The sequence below is a fragment of the Manduca sexta genome, chromosome 26 (genome assembly GCF_014839805.1).
Source record: "Manduca sexta isolate Smith_Timp_Sample1 chromosome 26, JHU_Msex_v1.0, whole genome shotgun sequence".
Classification (NCBI taxonomy): Eukaryota; Metazoa; Arthropoda; class Insecta; order Lepidoptera; family Sphingidae; genus Manduca; species Manduca sexta.
Window position 1 is genome coordinate 6,437,629 of NC_051140.1, and position 23,075 is coordinate 6,460,703.

The following is a 23,075-nucleotide window of genomic DNA, read 5'->3' on the forward strand; positions in this document are numbered from 1 at the left end:
TACAAATTTTTCACACAAAAGCATAACATTTTTGGTTAATTATCTATAGTCCTTGGCAAGATTTTGTGATTTTTTAGTTCCATCGTTGACAATTAATAAGATTATATTATGATGGTTTGAAACTTCGCCTAACATTTGCACAGCCCACGAGGAATGTCTTGGGCAATACGCAAATATGCGTGTTGCTATACAATTTTCATTAGTCTTAACTTTAATTTTATTTTCGGCATTTTAAATCTTATTACCTTCAAAACATTAAAGCTTTAAGCGTTTTTTCGAAACGGTATTTACTAATGGTATTTATTTTGGGATAAAATATAACAAATTATGTTAAAAATTAGTGCAACGGATTGTGCTACTGATTCTCAATAAACTGATTTCAGGTTTTTAATATACTAAAAATAATGTTTTATACGCGGCGATAGCCTAGTTGGGTGTGGAACGGACTGCCGAGACGAATGTCCGCAGGTTCAAATCCCAAGGGCACACACCTCTGACTTTTCTAAAATCATGTGTGTATTCTTTGTGAATTTATCGTTCGCTTTAACGGTGAAGGAAAACATCGTGAGGAAACCTGCACATCTGAGAAGTTCTCTATAGGAATTTCGAAGGTGTGTGAAGTCTACCAATCCGCACTAGGCCAGCGTGGTGGACTTAAGGCCTAATCCCTCTCAGTAGTAGAGGAGGCCCGTGCTCAGCAGTGGGCAAGTATATAATACAGGGCTGATATTATTATTATTATTATTAATGTTTTATACACACATTTACCCATTTTATCTCTGAGTAGGCAGTGGCGCAATTAGTACAGTCACTTCTCGCCGTGTGTATTCCGTCCTATGACGTAATAGAGGGTGAGTATTACAATATCGGGTACAAATTCCAGACGTCGGGCTGATATTGAGTAAATAGATGTATCTGCTTGATGAAGTTAATATGCATAAATATTTATCTTTGCAGCCTGCGCTTGATGAGTTTCCGTGATATTCCGTGGTTTACGGCATTGCCTTTTTCTTCAAACTTATTCTGTGCATGGCGAAAAGATATCTGAAAAATAAATATTATTTATAAGTGAGTGAATGAATCTCTTCTAGCTGAATTTCGGTCACAGCGGCCAATCTCGGCTGATCTTATCCAGCAAGGTTCACACTACGCAGCAAATGTGATGTGCACAAGTGTGTGCGCAATACACAAGTGTGTGCGCAATACACAAGTGCACTCTCTGTTCCTTCACTCTCTTAGTCCTGTGAGACGCCGATCTGACATGAGTATATTTATAATATGGATTTTTGACATTAATTTTGCCGCTTCTGCAGTTAATATAATTATAAAATTACAACATTATCGATTTGAAATAATTATTTATTGTACCTACATAGCTATATTAGGTTAATTGAAACCACCTTAATTGTATTTTTAATGTACGGATTCATCTAGTTTTCCAAAAATCTACGCCATCGTTTCCCTAGCCGGCCCGTGCCAAGGAATAAGTTTTACGTGATACCATGTTTGAAAATTTCCATGATCGTATAAACAGCTCCATGGCTTGATACTAAGAACTACTCCTGATAATTACTAATAGCAACAACTTTGGTTACTAAGTGTTGCTCAAGAGAAGGCTAGCGATCGGGTGAATTCTACAACATACTCATTACCCAGTCAATCTAATGCACCCCATTTCGAGTTAATATTCCTTTAATATACCATATATATTTTTTACATATTATATAAAAATAAATTTGTGTGTATGTTCGCTATGGACTCCTAAACGACTGGAGCTATTTTAAATAAATTATTTAGATAATCTTCGGATTAGCTGAATTTAGCTGACTAAAACCTTATTTTGTTTTTGGAAATATTGTATCGTCGGCATTTGGTTACAGACTAGTGATAGCCATGTGATGCGGGGGCGGGTCGGTAGAACCTCAGAATAAGAACAAGCATAGAAGGAATCTAAATTACCCTCATATACTTATCCTATTTTTTCAAATAGGCCAAAACCGTTGAAAAGAACGAGACAAATATTATGTTGCTAAGGTCGGCTTGCGTACACATTAAAATTATCAAATGGTTACCTTTGGTCCTCTTTATGATGCCGAATTAAAAAGCAAATAAAATGTCAAATGTGCCCACTTGCCAACCTCAAAACAATGTCACAAACGCGCCCACACAATTTAGTTACGTTATACTTCAGCGCGTGCTTTTCAAAAGTGGCTTCATGTTTTGTAATATTTTTGTTGTTAATATATATAAACACACAGTGCTGTTTAAATAAAATATAGCCCTACGAACAAGCAATGGCCTGCGTTATTGTGGGATGTAAATCTCATTCTTCTCGTAAAGAAAATGAAACTGAAATCATCAGCTTCCATCGGTGAGTAAACAAAAAACCCAATATATTTGCTTAAACCCTCTACATAAGTGCAAAAAGTGTTATTAATTATACTTTATTATGCTGTAGTCATATTGTAATCTGCTGTTGGCCATTCGATGCAGTAATTATTAAGTATTTTTCATTTTTACCAATTTACGTAGTCGAGTTCAATAGTGTTGTGCTGCATATTCTGTCGATAACATAGATGTTAGTATATTGTAGTTTACTATTTTGCATAAATTGCCTTTTACTTACAATATACGGTGGTGTAGTGGTAAAAGCCACTTGAAAACCGTGCGCGAAGGCTGGGGTCGAGGAAACTATCTGATTTTCATAGTGTGTTTCATACAATGTGTTTCATTGCAGATTCCCCAAAGATGATGTTATGAGGAAAAAATGGATCCCAATTGGCATTGGAAAAAACAACACCGTGTTGGCTCTAAGCATTTCGGCAAAGTTTTATTAACATTGAAATAAGTTATCAAACATATGTGACATGAATGATACCGCTGTGTTTTAATTTTACTGTCCCATTTTAGTAGCTTCTGTCAAATCACACCTCTTGGGTATCTTTTAATCCCTAAGAAAGTCAGAAAAGAACAGAAGGGGTGCTGGCTTTCTCCTAGACGAACTTCTTGCCGATTTCTTGTTTGTTACTTACAGCGGTTTCCATTCCTTCCGAAATTTCTACCATTTGCTTAATTTAATAATCTAAATGCTAAACCATTTTTGTGTGACATCTTATCGATATCTATCGATATCGATAAGATGTCAGAAGGGATCGCAACACAATTAAATTTCTTGCTGTCTAAGACAGAGTACACTCAAATGTCATAGTGTTACTTCTATGCTTGTCATTGTTCTGAGGGTAGAACAGTTATAACCTCAGAACAATGACAAGCATAGAAGTAACACTATGACATTTGAGTGTACTCTGTCTTTGACAGCAAGAAATTTAATTGTGTTGCGATCCCTTCTGACATCTTATCGATATCGATAGATGCTTTGTCTATCGGCTATGGTAAATTCACAGACCTGCTAAAATAAACACTTTTCGGTCAGTCAACTACAAACCGTTGCAAATTAAAAATGGTTTAGCATTTAGATTACTAAATTAATGTTAGAAATGTTAGCAAATGTTAGAAATTTCGGAAGGAATGGAAACTGCTGTAAGTAACAAACAAGAAATCGGCCAGAATTTCGTCTAGGAGAAAGCCAGTACGCCTTCTGTTCTTTTCTGACTTTCTTAACGATTAAAAGATACCCAAGAGCTGTGTTTTGACAGAAGCTACTAAAATGGGACAGTAAAATTAAAACACAGCGGTATGAATCATGTCACATATGTTTGATAACTTATTTCAATGTTAATAAAACTTTGTCGAAATGCTTAGAGCAAACACGGTGCTGTTTTTTTCAATGTCAATTGGGACGAGCTATGGAAACGATCCATTTTTGCCTCATAGCATCATTTGTGGGGAATCTGCAATGCAAAAACATTGTATGAAACACACTATGAAAATCAGATAGTTTCCTCGACCCCAGCCTTCGCGCACGGTTTCCAAGTGGCTTTTACCACTACACCACCGTATATTGAAAGTAAAAGGCAATTTATGCAAAATAGTAAACTACAATATACTAACATCTATGTTATCGACAGAATATGCAGCACAACACTATTGAACACGACTACGTAAATTGGTAAAAATGAAAAATACTTAATAATTACTGTATCGAATGGCCAACAGCAGATTATAATATGACTACAGCATAATAAAGATTAATTAATAATACTTTTGCACTTATGTACAGGGTTTAAGCAAATATATTAGGTTTTTTGTTTACTCACCGATGGAAGCTGATGATTTCAGTTTCATTTTCTTTACGAGAAGAATGAGATTTACACCCCACAATAACGCAGGCCATTGCTTGTTCGTAGGGCTATATTATACTTAAACAGCACTGTGTATTTATTAAAATTAACAACAAAAATATTACAAAACATGTAGCCACTTTTGAAAAGCACGCGCTGAAGTATAACGTAACTAAATTGTGTGCGCGCGTTTGTGACATTGTTTTGAGGTTGGCAAGTTGGAACTTTTGACATTTTATTTGCTTTTAATTCGGCATCATAAAGAGGACCAAAGGTAACCATTTGATAATTTTAAAGTGTACGCAAGCCGACTTTAGCAACATAATATTTGTCTCGTTCTTTTCAACGGTTTTGGCCTATTTGAAAAAAAAGGATAAGTATATGAGGGTAATTTAGATTCCTTCTATGCTTGTTCTTGTTCTGAGGTTATAACAATACATAACTGTCATCGGGTGTATTCGGGTCTTGATAAGATAATATCCTACACGGGAATTTAATGGAAAGGTTTATAATACTAGAGATTAGAATAGCTGGAGTAGGAAATATGAATTATTAAGATTTTAACTTACAAGAATGCTAGTAGTCCTGGTACTGTCACGGCGGCTCCGAATAGATAAACAGCTCCTGGCAGCGTGTCCATGGTGGAAGTATAGATTTTAATGTAAATCGGGACATACATCACTGGCGTCAGGTTTTCTAACAAAACAAATAGTGACGTCGTCTTGCCTGAAAATAACAAAAAAGCAATAATTAGTTGTAATATTTATTTACATTTAATATACAGAGATGTGTGTTTTATAAACGCCTTTGAAGTTTATTTAGGTGAAGAAAAAACGATTGTATAAACGATCATGAAAGTTAAAAGGCGATTTGAAAATTTGAATTTGTTCATCGAGACCCGCTACAACTTTAGTTGTCGATGGTATATCATGAGTGCAGGTACAGTAGTGCGTAGTGAGTGCAGTTGAGTCTTCCAGTGTACTCACTTTGTCTTGATACGATAAAAAAAGAAATATATATTTTTAATATACAACATAATAGTGAGATGGGTAAGCCCACACGTCACGCCTTTATCCGAGAAGGGCTAGACAGACACCCAACTGGTACATCTACTGTATTTGTTAAATCCTTATAATCGGATATTCTCCCCACTTTAACTGTGATGTGCATGCATTAGCTTATATAATTAATCAGACTTTGTATACAAAAGACTTGGAAAAAAATACAAAAGATTGAAAGGACAATTGATGATAAAAAAAAAACAGCTCAGGGTTTCTTTCTGTCTTTCTTCCGACTGTCTTCTTTCCGGTATTCATTACTTAGGTAGCTAGTGAAAGGCTGGTAGGCTAGCTAGGTTAGGGCTTTCATCGTCCTCACCGGTGAGGAACGCGACGTGTTCCTCCTTTCATCTTTATTGAGATTATATACATCTTTTTTATTTCTTCTTTCGTGCCAGACCAAGCTGGCTTCTTAGTTTACTATATAGTCTCTCATTTATTTCATGTCCCATAAAAATGTCTTTAGTTATATAACCGGCTTTATTTAAAATAATAATTAATATTCTCATGTAACTTGACTTATCATAAGTGCAACTGTGTTCGTCTACGTGATGAATAAAGCATTTTATTTTATTTTAATTTGCGTGATCTGTCTCATGATGTGAAAGGGGATCAGCCAAGCGCCACCTCGAGCACAAATTCCAGACTCAGAACTGACACCGAGAAAACCATTGACGTATCGTAGTAAATATGCATCGATGGAGAAAACCCAATATCACTTTGCCCGACCCGGGGATCGAACTAGGCTCCTCAGTACTGCAGTCGTACCGTAATACAACTACGCCACCGAAGCAGTCAGTATAATACTTTCTTACAGTTTACATTTTTTATAGATCTTACCTATTTCATCCGGGGTCAATAGTTTTGTGTAAATTGTTCTAATCGCCAATACTGGTAACAATGCACCGCTTAATATATCAACAAGAGAACCTGAAATAAAATTATATAATATAAAGAAACTATATCACGCAATAAATTTAGACATGAAAGATGGCTCACGTGTGAGAAATATAAAAAACCCTCGCGTGCATTTGCTGCATCAATTTAAGTCGCATTAAATATATCGATAAAGATAAAAAGAAACACATTAACCTTTATCTATATTTGTTTATCAATATTTACTTAAAACGGCTTTGGAATAGCTAAGTATGGAAGGTATCGTATTAATACAATAAAAAATATTTTTTACTTAGTATTTTGGATTGTCAGCAAATTCTACCATCAGCGCATTATGATTAAATCTTGACATATATTTCTAATCTTGATCAGTTTGACAATTGTACGGCAAGCGCATCCGTTGACATTAGTACCCAGTAGCATACGGCATTTGTCCCACCGCCCGCGATGAACAAGCAGTGAGTAGAGTTAGAAACTAGTTAGAGAACATCGAGAAGCGAGTGTAAATCTTCGATAGTTGTGACGTTGGGCTACAGAGAGTGTACGTGTGCGACGGACGATCACTCGAATTGTAGTCATAGAATAGGATAGAATAGAATGACCGCTGAGACTCTCGGCGAGTGATCTGACCGCGAAGCGAATACCTCTCGAATATTATGTTTGATGGCTCTGGTTGCTGCAACAATCTAGTGGAGAGAGAGAATGAGAGCTCTCGTCGGCGGTGAGACAGGTGCGTAAGGCTCACGGAATAATAAAAAAATATTTCCACTGATACTACAGCAGTTGACATAGCCTCACTCACCCAGATAGAAAATGCCTGTGTTTGGAGCGAAACAAAACACAAACGCTGCTAGAATCTTGCTGGTAGTAGCTGTTATTCCCAATACGCTGTCGTCCCACTTCAGATATTTGCTGAACAGCAACAAAGATATCAAAGTACCTGTAATGTTAATTGTGATAATAGAAACAATAATAAAAAATATGATCAGCAAAATATTAGATAATATAATTATATCCGCGATTGATAATTTATTTGTTGTTGAGGTGATTCTTTTTTATTTTTTGTAGTGGGGGAAAATTTTCAATTTGATCATACGTCGTACGCCTTAAAGACATTTATGTAACCACTGTCTTATGACATGCTGAGTAAATATAAATCAACAATGTTTAAATACAACAACCACCATTTTATATCGACATAAATCTGTTAGATTTAGATGTCTAAATTGCGAGAAATAACCCCATACTTAGTCATCATCCCTATTAGGTACTTGCCTTATATTGATGATAAGAAGATTAAAAGTAAGATCGCTTTGATTCACTGCCTATACACGATGACCCACGGAAAGATTCTTTTTTTTATGTGTCTAGCGCAACAGCTTAAAAAACCTTATTTTCGTAATATAATCAAGATATATTATCTTCATGAAGTGTTAGATAAGATATTACTAAATAAATGTAATGACGATAGTGTGCAGTACAGGACAAGGTGTAAAGCATAAAAATTTGTGCATTAATATCGACAGTTGAAAGGCTCATTGACTTAACGCCATTTTTTTGCGACCATAAGTTTTATACATATTTGAAATCTACTTTTTTCTATGATTTTTTAACCGAGTTACATTTTTTCGATAAAAAATATCGGTTAAGTCAATAAGCCTTTCATCCGTCGATATGTTTTCTGTTGTACACTTAGTAATAATGCTACGTTAAATGAAATGATTTGATTTTATTTAGTTAGAATTCGTATTTTATTGCGTTCGAGTTTATAATTCGACGGAGTAGTTTGTCAATGGTAAATGCACAAATGTTGCCACTTGGTGCTGAACGGAGATTTACGGTATAATCTTTGTAGTCTATAACGATATTACATTATTGAAAAGAAATCTGTGCAGCATTGCATTCATACCTCTAAAGCTCTTTTTTTCATCTATGTATATAGTTAAGTTTACAGTGACATTCGCAAGTCATCGATTTAGTCGTCGACTGTTAGCAACATTGAACCTACAAATGGGTATCTTTTAGGGATATTTAGGTTTTTAGATGTTTAGATATTTGTTAAAAGTAAAAACACGGACCGCTGAATAGATGTGGATGGAATTTAGGTCATAAATAGGCCGATCATGGCCCTAAATATTATAAGTAGTATGCTGTATTAGACTATTTTATACGAGGAAGTCTTTTATGCGTGTGCAGCCGTGAGCTGTAAAGCTAATTAAAACTTACCCGTTACACTTATGAGGAAGTTGTATGTCTGGAAGAGGCTGAACTGTACTTCATCCCAGTTAAAACGATATCTGGTCGCCATATATAAAGTTGTCATTTCCCCTAAAAAAATATTGAGATTTAATAAACAACTAAGAAGTAATTATTGAAGGAGTTAGTTTGAGATTTTAAGTTTTAAAAAAGGTAAGGTATGATGGTGTCATAAAGCATTACGATGGTATTAGGGATGAATTCCGAGCATGTTACTATATGATGCATCTTTAGATTTTGTGAATATTTTTTCATCAGCATCTAGATACGTTCTTTATTATTTTGCTTATAATACTTAATTGACAGAAATAATTAATATAATTTGTGATTCTGATTATAACGTAACCTTGCTCATTTTCTTTGTAGAGTGTACATTATAACATAATTCGATCTAAAAAGGTTTTCATTAAAAATATGTCTAGATAAAATCTGAAAACTTGAAACGGGTTGAAAAAAATACAGGTTTCTACTCTGAATTCGATTATGCATTTTAATATTTTTTTAATACATACTCAAATTCAAAGAAAAAAAACAATGAAAACAGTAAAATGCTTGATGACGTCGTACATACGGTTGAATGAAGTAGTGATTTGGTCCACCTTACTATTTATTTATTTAAAAAACTAAGACACCGTCATTTGTCAATGTCAAATGTTAATATTACAGTAGACCTACGTCACAACTGTCACTTTTAAGAAGAGACAGAGAGAGACACAAAAAAACTGTCACTTCACTTCTTTTTTACTGCAAATTACGTCTTCAGTCGTATATATTATGACGTCATTTGCTGATTACGTCGTTTAAGAATAAAACAAAATTCAAAGTGAAAATCATTAATAAAAACATCAGAGTTTTGAAAAAAGAAAATATATGGGTCTCATAATTATAAATCTAGTTTCATAAAATATAAAAATTTGAGTATCTTGAAAAAATGAAATGTTGTCAAGTCCCACAGTCAGTGCGCTTCGAGCTGCTATGGTATCATTGTAGACGCACACATGGTTAAGCAGAAATACGCAGGGACAGCGTATGACGCAGCTGTCACGCACACTAAGCTTGTAACAGATGCCATATATTGTTTTAGTGTCAACTATCATTGAAGCGCGCGACTCTGTCTAGAGATTAATTTATAAAAGCAAAAAAACATTGAATCAATACCGGTGACAGTATGTATTAATTATTATACTAAAAATTAAGAGATACGTGCGTCGTTATCACACATAAATAAAATGTCAGTTATATCATTTTGGTATCACTACTTCCTATAACTACGTGATAGGAAATGGCATGAAATATTTGTAATAAAGACAATTTAATCAACTTACCAATGAAAGGTCCGTACACAAATGTTATAGTACCAATTAATATCAGCAGTGTTTTCCTCCTGTTATTTTCTGTTTTTTTCCAGACGATGGCAAAAATTTCTTTGACAGTCCCAAAGTTGAAGAAAGTCCTCAAGAAGTAAAACACCCCTTTACCGTCGTGCTGGTGGAACAAACATTTGCATGATAAGCATGTGTATGTGACTAGTGTATATGCAATAATTAGGGTATGAAATTTGTTTTTTTTGTATGTGTGTATGACTATTCAGAAAAATATGAATAACCGGTAAATATTTAGTAAATAGTCAATAAAATTATACATATGTCGTGTATATGATTGTAACATATTGTGTGTGTATTTGTTACTTATAGTAGAGGAGCCTAAGCGTGGATTATTCGCGTTACTCGAGCACGTCAGAAAATCATATTGGGAGAAACCTTGTACCCTGTAATGTACCTACCTACCATATATGTACTCTTTATAGAGAGGCGTGCGTTGAGAGCAGCCTGTCAGATTAGTAATAAAAATCGATCATCAGAAAAACTCGAGCGCGTCAGATTAAGACAAGGTATGTTAAATACATGCAGAGCAGTGTATATTTCCATAATCTTAAGATTTGAGCGTGGCATGAGGAAATGTTATAAAGAAAATTCACCTCAAAATACTCGAGCGGGATCGTTCTTTTTAATTTGAAGGAAATCTCTTTAAGAACAAAATATAATCTGTCGCTTTTCTTTTCTTTTATATTATTTTATTGCACTTAGAAATTAAAAAAAAAAGTAAATTATTAGATTGAGAATTATTATCCTTTGGGACGACTAGGATATTAAGTTGAACTGTCTGTGTAAAAATCTGTGGCGCTTAAGTATTTCAAGGTCACATTTTTTTTTTTTACATTATCAAAAATGTATTGTGACTTTAGGTAGCCTCTAAATTCCTAGTCTTTTCAATAAGACACTTTTTTGAGTATTAACATTCCCTCTGAATATCTGACACGCTTGAATAACTTTTTTTTCCAATCCCTTTTTACGGCCACCCTCCACAAATTACTCGTCAGATTAATGTCTCTCGGTTATCAGAAAGATATATCGCGTATACACTATGAATGTCTGACGCGCTCGAGTATTTCCATGTGACTGATTTTTTTTAGATTTTTGAAAATTTGTACACGCTCTTTCCTACTAAAATGGCAAACTTATCCTAAGCTTTTTTCGTTTTAGGACCTAGTCTTCACAATCCAACAGGTCCCCATGACGATTTAGTAACTGCAAATTTAGTACCCCGGACTCCCCTACTATTAATTTCGGTCTACTGTCACCATTTACTGGCAGTCAAAAAGTAAATGTTGTGAAATGACTTACCTTTTTATGTTCTTCGGTTCTGCCTTGGTCAGATATGTAAAATATAAGATAAAACAAATTTAAAAGGTGCAGAACTAGTGCCGGTATGAATATAGCATAATATCCCCCATAGCTTAAAATAATACCCGATACGGATAAGCCCAACGGCATACTGGCAAACGTTGCTAAGTTCACAAAACCCATTCTGTGTGTTCTATTTTCAGATGTCGTGATATCGCACATGTAGTTTAACAATGCCAGGAACATCACACCACTGCCTCCGAAAATACTAAGACAGAATACTTCAAAAAACATGTAAATTTCCAGACGGATTTGATTAAAAAATATCACATTAATTATGTTGTTCAACGTATGTGCTATTTCACCAGAAAGGCAAGCCAGCATTATCGCTTTCCTTCTGCCGGTCGCATCACTCCATCCACCGACAAATATGACAACTATACAAGAGAGTGACGTTTGCACAATGCTTCTCCATGTTATTTGTGATGCATATAGCTCCTGGACCATTCTCTCATAAGGTAATAAATCTTCTGTTCCATTCTGGGCTCGGAGTGCATCGCAGATCGCGTCGTCCAATCCTAAATTTACTCGGCATGCTTTTTGTAATCCCAGGGTTTGCTGGGCCACTCCTTGTAGAATATTCGCAAAAATGACTAAAAATCCAGTGACTTCTACAGTTACGTGGCTCTTGACATATTTGACTCGTTGACAAAATGACATATCCTTGTATTCCATTGGAGCTGGGCTCCTATCCAATTCCGCCATAGCAGTCTTTTCAGCTTCCATTATCGATAAAAAAAAATTAGTGAACCTCTACTTTTGATGATCAATCGTATTATGGCAAGCGTATGCTCATAGTGCAAAGTTTTTATAGATTTATTTGTGATAAAAATAACACGTGAAGATAAAGGTTGAGATAATATTTGTTGATAGGACCTTCCGTAAAGAGCTTTGTATGACGGTCCATTACTCGTCTCTTTTTTATCATATTTATGTGTAAATAAATTGTAATTATCATCGATGTATATGTACTACGTAATTATCTTTTTAAACCATCCGAATTCATTTGTCATTCAGATAATGTTACATTAGTCTATGTTTAATTGAGCGATATACTACAAAGCAAAGTAATTTTATTGGTGGTAGGTTGAGAGACATGAGATGTGAGAACATGTGAGAGTCCGCCTTGGTAGGTACTATCGCAATGTCTATTTCTGCCGCCAAGAAGCAGTGTGTCGTCACTATTGTGGTTCGGTTTGAAGGACATTGTAGCCAGTGTAACTACTGGACATAATGAAACTTAACATGTCATGGCTCAGGATGGCGAGCGCAGTGGAATACCAAACAATACCTTGTAATTCAAGGTGTTGGATGGTGTTTCTATTGTTTATGGGCGGTCGTATTGCTACCATCAGGCGAACGACACACTTGTCTCGTCGTTCAAAGCAATAAAAAATATATAATAAATAAAAATATAATAAATGATTGAAATTGAATTGGTTGATGAAACCGTATCAAAAATGAATCACAAATGATTTGGCTACTTCATTATAAATAAAATGTTTTATTCATCATGTAGGCGTACATAGTTGCACTCATGATAAAATAAGGTTGTTATAAAAAAAAGTATTTCTATAATAACCTTTTTCACAAAAAAGTCGTTGTTAATAGGAAATAACAAAATTTCAAGGAAAAACAGATCATGTGATCAGTAAGTCAAGTAACATTTTGAGTTGTGACGTCACATTACAAAAAAATAAAACGAAACGAAGCGCATTTCATTATCAAATATTTAAACTACTAGTAGAACATACTTTTTCAGAAAAAAAATTTAGTCTTTTTGGAAGTTAAATATAGATTAAAGTTGTTTTTTTTTAATAACCATTTCACTCAAATATTTGATACGTGTATACGACAAAAAACCTCAGCGTGTTTTAATTTTTAAACATAATACACATCTATATATTATACACGGTGACTTTATAAGTAGTCGTTTAGGAACCGAAGCGTTGTTACTTATAACAGTTTGTAGGACGCAGAAAAAATAGTGAATAAATTCTACTGTCGATAATAAAAAAATAATCCAAATAATATTTTTCACTCGTTCGAGTTTGATAATGATTAACGATTTTGAGTACTTAACGCCGCGCCGCAACAATTCTCACAAATGACGCACACTACCAACGCGTGACAGCTGATACCTACCAAGAGCGGTAAGACGCGCGCGCGGTTCCAGAGTCCCTTAATTTAAAAACTGGTACACTACCACCTTTAAATTAAATGCTTTATGATGGTGATGGTATTGATTGTATTTGGGATAATATCAGATCACAACTTACGTTATGTACATACTTCACATCGTGAATCAGCTGGTACGAGGCACGAACGCAATGGTTTATTTTTTTTTTTATTTTCACTTTGGAAGAACAAGCATTATTAAATTTATTAAAAATCACAAATAAATAAGTAAATGGATACTCCAATTTCTCCTTCATACTTTACACGGGCTTAGGACCGTCGGAAATACTTACTTTATTGAAGCATTACTTTCCGATAAAATATCTACTTCATTTATTGTCATAGTAATAAAAATAAACAGCGCGAACGAACTGTGAGTATTTCTGGCGTATTTAAAAAATTGGAACTATTTACAAAATAATCAACTTACATACCTAAACAGTTTATTTACAAATTACCTATTTACACTTCCCGGTAACGAAGCAACTGCTCGAGATGGAGTCCGCCGCGTTCGATACACAAACGTGCACGTTTTAAGTTATTGTATTTACGCTTTCGCAATGTGTCTCTGTCACTTTTCACTCGGTTAAAGGCGTCCACTATCGCACTACGTAACTCGTCAGGTGTTTCGTGTTCCCGAAAATACACGAGTCGTTTTATTTCCGACCACAAGAAAATATCCAGGGGTGTTAAGTCCGGACTTCTCGCCGGCCAAGTAACGGGGCCGCCGCGCGCGGCCAATCCATAGTCCAGTAATGTTCATGACCAGTGCATCATTGTCGTGAATTGCGTGCGCCCGACGGAAATGATACGGGTGTAATCCGTAGGTATTTAATGTTTTCCACACAAATACTAACATTAAATTCCCGTGCCGCCATTCTCGTGCTTCGCCGAGGATCTCGCTCAAAGTACTCTAAAATGTCCACTTCGTTATCCGGCGAGTCATTCACCCGTCCTCGGCCTTGCACATGAGCCGGCGCGTGGAATTATCCGTGGTCGAGGAGGCGCTGGGTTGCAGCCAAGGTAGTGGGAGTAGATGGAACTTGAGGAGTTTCGATCCCGTGAAGTCGCAGCGGATTCAAACGATCCGGCTAGGAGTACAACCGCCTAGCCTCTTCCAAATTGTACTTAGCTACAGCGTATAGCTGAACCACTGACAAATACTCCGCGTTTGAATATTAGTACTGACGACTCATTGTCGTAATCAAAACAGACTAGTCGCGCGCGTGTTGTCGCATTACTGACTGAAGGACGGCGCGACGGGCGGGGGAGCGCGGGAGTGTATGCGCTCGCCGTGCTGAGGCATAAGTACATCAGAGGGGTGCGCGTGATTGGCTACGACGCGACGCGACGCGGCGGTCTCTTTGTACCTACTTTTTTGGAGAATATTTAGCCGCTTAGTTATGAATGGCACCGATCGTAGTGTTTGTAGTGGCGTTACCACGTGTTCTCATTTATTATTCGGAAACGAGTATTCATTTTAATGATAAAAAAAATGTTTTAATTTTATTAAAATGATATTTTTTTTCACTTCTATTATTGATATAGAATTTAAAATTTTCAGTTCTAAAACGACTATAAAGTCACGGTGTATAAAGCTGAAGAATTTGTTTGTATTTTGTTTTTTTTTTAACGTGCTAATCTCAGGAATTATTTAACCTTATAATTACTTTACCATATGGTTTCTAGTGTGGCAAAACCAAATAACTATACGAGTTATTTAGTTTATTTCAGCAAACTTACAAAACATTGTTGTGGCAGAATTAAATAAGAAGTTTTTATTTTTTTATATTTTTATTCTTCAGGTCAGAGTTTTTTTGTTAATGCATAATATAATAGATAATAAGACCCAAGATATATAAAAATACCGACATTAAAATTATTTATAGTTTTTAGTAGTGCTTAAAAATAACGAAAAAAAAAGTTAATCGCGTTTATCTCGAAACTAGAAATTTTGAGTTATTTAGTTAAATTTCATACAAATCCCGTCAGTTGTTTTTGCGTTTACTTCTATCAAATGTCCAAACATTTTTACAAACTTATAAACTGTTTATAATATTCGTAAGAATGTTTTGATATAGGTAGTATGAACTAGATTATTAATTATATAAGTGTAGATCTTAGATCTTGTAAGTTAGTAGTTTCGTAACTTTGGATAGGGAAATATTGTTATAAGCATCAGTATTCATTTACCAAGGGGCTTTTGTATGTTATGTTTGCAAGGCATAGCAGTGTGGTTTCTAATTATCACACCTGAATTGCCCTGGATTCGCGTTCAGACGCGGTATGGCGATAAATTCGCTCATCGCATCATGAAATAAAGTTCTCTCATAAAAATCGTAGTGTCGATATTGCATCGTAACCGCATCGAAAGCGTTTGTTACAATAAGCGATATTATTTTATCCTCTTGTATGAATATATCTTATCGTATACGAATTTCACATTAAGACGACTGAGACATCAACTCCGTACGATACCTACATATAATATTATTTGTATTAATAAAAAAACCTTTCTAAAATTATCTAAATACAACCAACATCTAAAGAAAACCAGCCGAATTTGTTCAATAAACAAATTTCTGTAAACGATTAGTACTAAGTATACATCGAGACGCATCGTATGGTCAAAATATTGTGTTTAATATAGACATATCGCATCGTAATGGGAAACCCCATCATGGGATGTCGATGTTCTAGTCGCGTCGCTATTAAGCATAAAGGAGTGTAATTCAATTTGTCTTTCTATATTCAAAAGAGAAGCTATTATAATGAATTAACTATATGTTACTCGTGGAATTTCATGGCACATATTTTTAAAGAAATAAAGGTCAAAATTCGATCAGCGGCGTAAGGGTATATATACCTATAATAAAAATAAAAAACTCTCATCGGCATTAATTAATAATATTAATGCCGATGAGAGTTTTGTTAGTGCTAGAGGGAATGTATATTCCTTTGCTCATCGATGAGCGAACCCACGTCATATCTGTTGTTGTGGCTATGCATGATGTGACAAATTGTAAGAAAGTGAGTAATTCGCTTTCTGTTGTCGAAAAATGACATATTATATCTAAAATATGATAAGATTAAAGACATTATTTTCAGTAATATCAGTAAATAAGTATTTGATAATATCTTAATGCTCGAGTAATTTATATCTGATTAGTTTTATTAAATACTAGATGTACCCACAATGTCGCCTGCATCAACTTAAATGAGTCCTAGTTGAGCCATAAATTACACTCGCTAGCCGTAGGCTGCAAGCAATACTACTTATTTCTATAAAATATTATGTCAATGATTCCGAGCAAAGCGACAATGAGGCGTGCGGCTGCGGCCGACCGCAGCACCAGTAGTGACGCGGACCACAAGGCGCTAAAATTATCCTAGATTCCATAGTGAAAAAGTGTAGTGAAACAATAATCTTATTAATATCGAATAATATCATAAATATTTCATAGTTTTCGTTTATCTTGAAAGGGTCACAATAGTAGAATTAGTTAAAATAATTACTTTCAATTAAAATTATACGATCTTTAAATGTAATTTTTTGAAATGCCAGATGAACTAAATTTAGTTGGGCTGCTAATGTATCTGACGTAATGGGTAAGCCTATGCATAGGACGGAGACCTGCAGCCGCGGCATGTGCGGTTTGCAGCTCGTCTCAGACTTGTATCTTTAATCTATCTCCCTTCCCTGACTTGCTGCGCCTTTTGTTTCTGATATTCAAACATCTCGCTTCAACACTACTAACAAACAAATGTTGATTTTTATATACCTAGTCTTGCCATAAATATTGTAATAAAGAAAAAAGAAAATTGTTAACTGCAAATAACATTTATTACTTTTACAGTGTGTCAGTTTAATACATAAATATAAAACAATTAAAAATATAAAAAGCTTATTCGAAGTGGTCTCCATTGGCTGCAATACAGTCCTTTAAACGATGAGGCCAGTTATCAATAGAAGCACGCACTCTTTCCATGGGAAAATTCTTCACTGCCAATCGTATAGATTGTTTTAGGGACTCAAATTATCATGGCGTTTAGAGCAAGCTGTACTCTCTAAAACTGACCACAAATCATAATCCAGCGGATTAAGATCGGGACTAGACGACGGCCAGTCTTCAGCTCTGATGAAGTCCGAAACGTTCGATTCCAACCAAGACTGCGTGGACCGAGCTTTATGACCCGGCGCCGAGTCTTGCTGGAAGGACCATACTTGGTTATTGAACATGGTGATGTTAAGGGGCTTAACTACCTTCTCAAGAATGGTATCTTGATACACTTGTGCCGATGTTTTGATACCTTTTCACAAAAATATGGCTCAGTCACTCCTTCATAGCTAACACCCCACCAAACCATCACTGAAGTCGGATAATGTCCACGTTGCACTCTGTCGACTAATTGGGAAGCTTCCTTAGAGCTTTGAGCATAAATACGGTCATTTTGTTTGTTAAAATGTTGCTCAATTGTAAAAATTTTCTCATCCGTAAACAAAATTTTTCTGTGACCTCCCTTTGCGTACCGCTTCAGTAGTTGTTTCGATTTTACCACCCTATTCTTCTTTAAATTATCAGTTAAGAAATGGCCAGTGCGTCTCTTATAGGCTGCAAGTCCTAAGTCATCTTTTAAAATACGCGACATGGTTCTAGGTGCTATCTTCATTTCCCGAGATAAAATCTTTTGCTTTCGGACAGGATTTCTTCGAATTCTTTCCCTTACTGCTTTGACCACCTTTTTCGTACGAACACTACGTGGACGGCCAGATCTTTTCTGTCACAAACAGAGGAGGTCTCATTGTACCTATTAATAGCCCGGTACACAAACATTTTACTAATACCAAGTGTATGGAGAGTTTTAAAAATTGCATTTGGCTCCATACCTACTTTGTGTAATGCTATCACAGCGATTCGGTTCTCTTTATCACCCCACACCATTTTAATATCGCAAAATATTTTACAATGTATTGGCGCCAAAATGAGAAAACACAATGAACAATCGTATAAAAATGACAGATTCGAAATTCAAATGTAATATTTTTTTATAATTAAGTGTAACAGTATTTATGGCCAGACTAAGTATATACTTATTATATAAAGCTGAAGAGTTTGTTTGTTTGTTTGAACGCGCTAATCACAGGAACTACCGGTTCAAATTGAAAAAATATTGTTGTGTTGGATAGCCCTTTGTTCGTGGAGTGTTATAGGCTATATATCATCACGCTATACCCAATTGAAGCGGAGCAGTAATGGCTAATCTCAGGAACTACCGGTTTGAACTGAAAGATTCTTTTTGTGTTGGATAGCCCTTTGTTCCTGGAGTGCTATAGGTTATATATCATCACGCTATGACCAATGGGAGCGGAGCAGTAATGAAATATGTTGCAAAAACGGGGAAAATTTATTAGTTTTGAGAGCTTCCGCTGCGTGCGCTGCGTAAACGGTTAAATTTATGCAACAATGATGTATGACGGGATTTTTCCTCTTAAAAAGTTCTACAAAAATATACTATAAAACAAAGTCCCCCCTGCATCTGTCTGCTTGAACGTGTAAAACTCAAAAACTACCCAACGTATTAAAATGAAATTTGGTATGGAGACAGTTTGAGACCCTGGGAAGAACATAGGCTCCCGGGAAAATATATAGCGTGACTTTTATAACGGAAAACTTTAGCTCGAAAAATTTTAAAACGCGGGCGGAGCTGCGGGCAAAAGCTAGTATTAGATAAAAGCAATATTTGTATTGCTCCTTAAGTATTATGATAATGATAGGTAACTACTTAAATATGAATTTATCAAAGTATATTTATTTTGTGTTTCCCCGAATATTGTATTTTTGTTAGCTTGTCTTATGTTTTTCCTATGATTCAGCAAAATATGTATAAAAAAGTGTGTTGACGCGCATTATGTTATTTATGCTACAAAATTCTTAAAAAATTTTTTGTTTCATTAATGAGCATGTCAGGAAATACTTAGTTCATTGAAATCTTTGATATGTTTTCTTTTCGATAATCTTAGGACTGAAATATAATCGTCGTTTTTATGACGCTTGGCAAAATTTGTTTTTTTTTGGCCAAATAATATAATGTTTTAATTTTATTTCTCATCGTTACAATTTTAAAATGGCCTGGCACCATATTGAACAGTTTCTCGGAGCACTCTCCATGGTAGAAGCGGTAGAATTTACAGAGAGATCTAATCCAGTGGGTTAAACAAGTGTTTGGGGGCTCTGCCTAGAGGTGTGAGCAGTACTCCACGAGCGAGCGAGCTTGCGCTTTATAAAGCGCCAATCTGTGCTCGCACGTGAAGTACCGCTTGGTTCTGTTCAAGATTCCTAACTCTTTGCTGGCCAATTTGGCTTTGGCCTCCAAATTACTCCTAAACTGGACGTCACTCGAAATTTCAACGCCGAGGATCCCAATGCTATTTGACATGCATATTTCAAAATCAGTTTAAGGTATAAACTACAGAACATGATACAGAGAAGAAAAAAAATACAATTGTTTTATTATTGTTGTTTAGGGCAGTCCATTTATATGCTCGCAAAATAAGTAATAAATTTATTTTATAAGTAATAATTTCCATACGAGTGCACAACCTTCTCAGGAATCATGAAATATTATATTATGCTTATAATTTTTTACCTCTAGTATCCCTAGCAATTAGAAATAGTAAGCGAAATGGGCAGAACAGTCCACACAAGCAGCACCCGTTCAAGAGTATGACGCATGTGCCAGCCATCGGCCTCCTCAACCATATTGTAGGAAAGTGGCCGACCCGTCACACGACGTCGCTGCAGGTACAGACAGTTAGAGAGTAATTCATACCCAAGCCGCTTACAGTTATATCTATACTATTATATAAAGCTGAAGAGTTTGTTTGTTTGTTTGTTTGTTTGTTTGAACGCGCTAATCTCAGGAACTACCGGTCCAATCCGAAAAATTCTTTTTGCATTGGATAGCCCTTTGTTCGTGGAGTGCTATAGGCTATATATCATCACGCTATACCCAATAGGAGCGGAGCAGTAATGGCTAATCTCAGGAACTACCGGTCCAAACTGAAAAATTCTTTTTGCGTTGGATAGCCCTTTGTTCGTGGAGTGCTATAGGCTATATATCATCACGCTATACCCAATAGGAGCGGAGCAGTAATGGCTAATCTCAGGAACTACCGGTCCAAACTGAAAAATTATTTTTGCGTTGGATAGTACTTGGTTCGTGAAGTGCTATTAGCTATTTATCATCACGCTATACCCAATAGGAGCGGAGCAGTAATGGCTAATCTCAGGAACTACCGGTCCAAACTAAAAAATTCTTTTTGCGTTGGATAACCCTTTGTTTGTGGAGTGCTATAGGCTATATATCATTACGCTATACCCAATAGGAGCGGAGCAGTAATGGCTAATCTCAGGAACTACCGGTCCAAACTGAAAAAATATTTTTGCTTTGGATAACCCTTTGTTCGTGGAGTGCTATAGGCTATATATCATCACGCTATACCCAATAGGAGTAGAGCAGTAATGGCTAATCTCAGGAACTACCGATTCGAACTGAAAAAATCTTTTTGTGTTGAATAGTCCTTTATTTGTGGAGTACTCAAAGTTATATACCATCACGCTATGACCAATAGGAGCGGAGCAGTAATGGCTAATCTCAGGAACTACCGGTCCAAACTGAAAAAATATTTTTGCTTTGGATAACCCTTTGTTCGTGGAGTGCTATAGGCTATATATCATCACGCTATACCCAATAGGAGTAGAGCAGTAATGGCTAATCTCAGGAACTACCGATTCGAACTGAAAAAATCTTTTTGTGTTGAATAGTCCTTTATTTGTGGAGTACTCAAAGTTATATACCATCACGCTATGACCAATAGGAGCGGAGCAGTAATGGCTAATCTCAGGAACTAACAGTTTCAACTGAAAAATTCGTTTTGTGTTGGATAGCCCTTTATTTGTGGACCTCTATAGGCTATATATTATCACGCTATGACCAATAGGAGCGGAGCAGTAATGGCTAATCTCAGGAACTACCGGTTTGAACTGAAAAAATCTTTTTGTGTTGGATAGCCCTTTGTTTCTGGAGTGCTATAGGCTATATATCATCACGTTATGACCAATAGGAGCGGAGCAGTAATGAAACATGTTGCAAAAACGGAGATAATTATTAGTTTTGAGAGCTTCCGTTGCCTTCGCTGCGTAAACGGTTAAAGTTATGCAACAATGATGTATGACGGGATTGTTCCACTTAAAATGTTCTAAAAAACATATTATAAAACAAAGTCCCCCGCTGCATCTGTCTGCCTGAACGTGTTAAACTGAAAAACTACCCAACGTATTAAGATGAAATTTGGTATGGAGACAGTCTGAGACCCTGAGAAGAACATAGGCTCCCGGGAAACTACTACTTTTATAACGGAAAACTTTAGTCTGAAAAACTTTATAACGCGGGCGGAGCCGCGGGCAAAAGCTAGTTACGAATAAAGGAAATAAAAAATACCGATCGAGTGACATGATTCCAAAGAAAATGACACTAAAATGCTTAGTTTCAGGCATTTATATCCTCCAGGTATTCTGTGATCTTGAAATGAACTTTACTACACAACTTTCGCTTAATAATTGTAATAAACACTAAAAAATCTTCACATTAGTCCTCCGAATATGTATATGAAGCGATGATCGTTGGTCTCTTGATTACAGGAAAATGTTATGGTAAGCGAGCGCCATCTTTTGAGTAAGTGTTGAATGACATAGCTAAACACTCATTGATTTCTGGTTGTGTGTTGCTTGCATAATCCTTAGTGTACTCGGTGTCGCCATCTATTGTTGTGTTAAAATTTATGTTGAATGCGTCATTTAGGAATATTTTGTTCGTATTTCTTAGCATAAAAATTACTTCTTGATTTTTGTTAGTCATATTCATCTTCAACTCGTATTCACATAATAAAGTTAATTTGGGGTCAGTTTTCTCAGTTCCTTGAGTATTTTGTTTCTTTAATGTGCGATTTTCTTGTAAGAGATTTTCTTCTTTTAATTGGGCGTTAGCTAGCTTTGATTTTAGACTTTTTATTTCTTCACAGGGTTCTACATTGGCTTTATCCCCGATTACTTCGATGGTCGACAGATCGGGTGGACTTGAAGCATTATATGTCTGAATAGATCTGAATGAATGGTATTAGTGTTAATCGTATCGCGTTTTTTTTTCTAATGGTTATATTGTTAGTTTCCATATTTTATTTAGATACTAGACTAATCTTGGGAACACAGGAGGGAGCGTCTGAGCTGTATAAGCGTTTTAAGGTGCAGTATATATTTTTTAGCGTTAGTAATGCATGCATAGCCAACCTCACAAATGTCTAGCCAGATCATTTATTTTTCTTTAAAAGGTAAGAATAATAAACACAAATGTAGAATCCTTACGGATTGGGATTTTGATAAGACGCACTCCCGCATTATAGGTAGCTTTGTTCGCATTTGCCTGACGCTCAAAGTGTGCATAAAATTGAGTTGGTCGTATCTTAAGCCCTTACGTCATAGGGACACTATCATTTGAATCACTCTATAAATTTATCATGTGTTAACACTTCTACGTTGGCTAATTAGTTTTAAATATAATTTCTTTTACGCAGACAATATTTATATTGCCGTCATTTTTTTAGGTAAGGTTTGAAAGAAAGCTATGACAACATTGGAAATGCA

At 35.6% G+C, this 23,075-nt stretch overlaps 1 protein-coding gene and 1 long non-coding RNA gene across 2 annotated transcripts; one reads left to right on the forward strand and one right to left on the reverse strand.

Moving 5' to 3' along the window:
- Positions 1 to 727: 727 nt before the first annotated feature.
- Positions 728 to 11,981, reverse strand: LOC115453207 (proton-coupled folate transporter). Its single transcript, XM_037443257.1, has 7 exons — positions 11,137 to 11,981; positions 9,778 to 9,937; positions 8,423 to 8,524; positions 6,999 to 7,136; positions 6,140 to 6,229; positions 4,811 to 4,967; positions 728 to 1,044 (listed from the first exon to the last, which is right to left on the reverse strand). The coding sequence occupies exons 1-7, from the start codon at positions 11,920 to 11,922 to the stop codon at positions 993 to 995; spliced, it is 1,485 nt and encodes a 494-aa protein (XP_037299154.1). The 5' UTR covers positions 11,923 to 11,981; the 3' UTR covers positions 728 to 992.
- LOC119190736 lies at positions 2,325 to 2,787 on the forward strand. Its single transcript, XR_005113074.1, has 2 exons — positions 2,325 to 2,371; positions 2,738 to 2,787. It is a non-coding gene; the product is annotated as an uncharacterized LOC119190736 (long non-coding RNA).
- Positions 11,982 to 23,075: the final 11,094 nt, after the last annotated feature.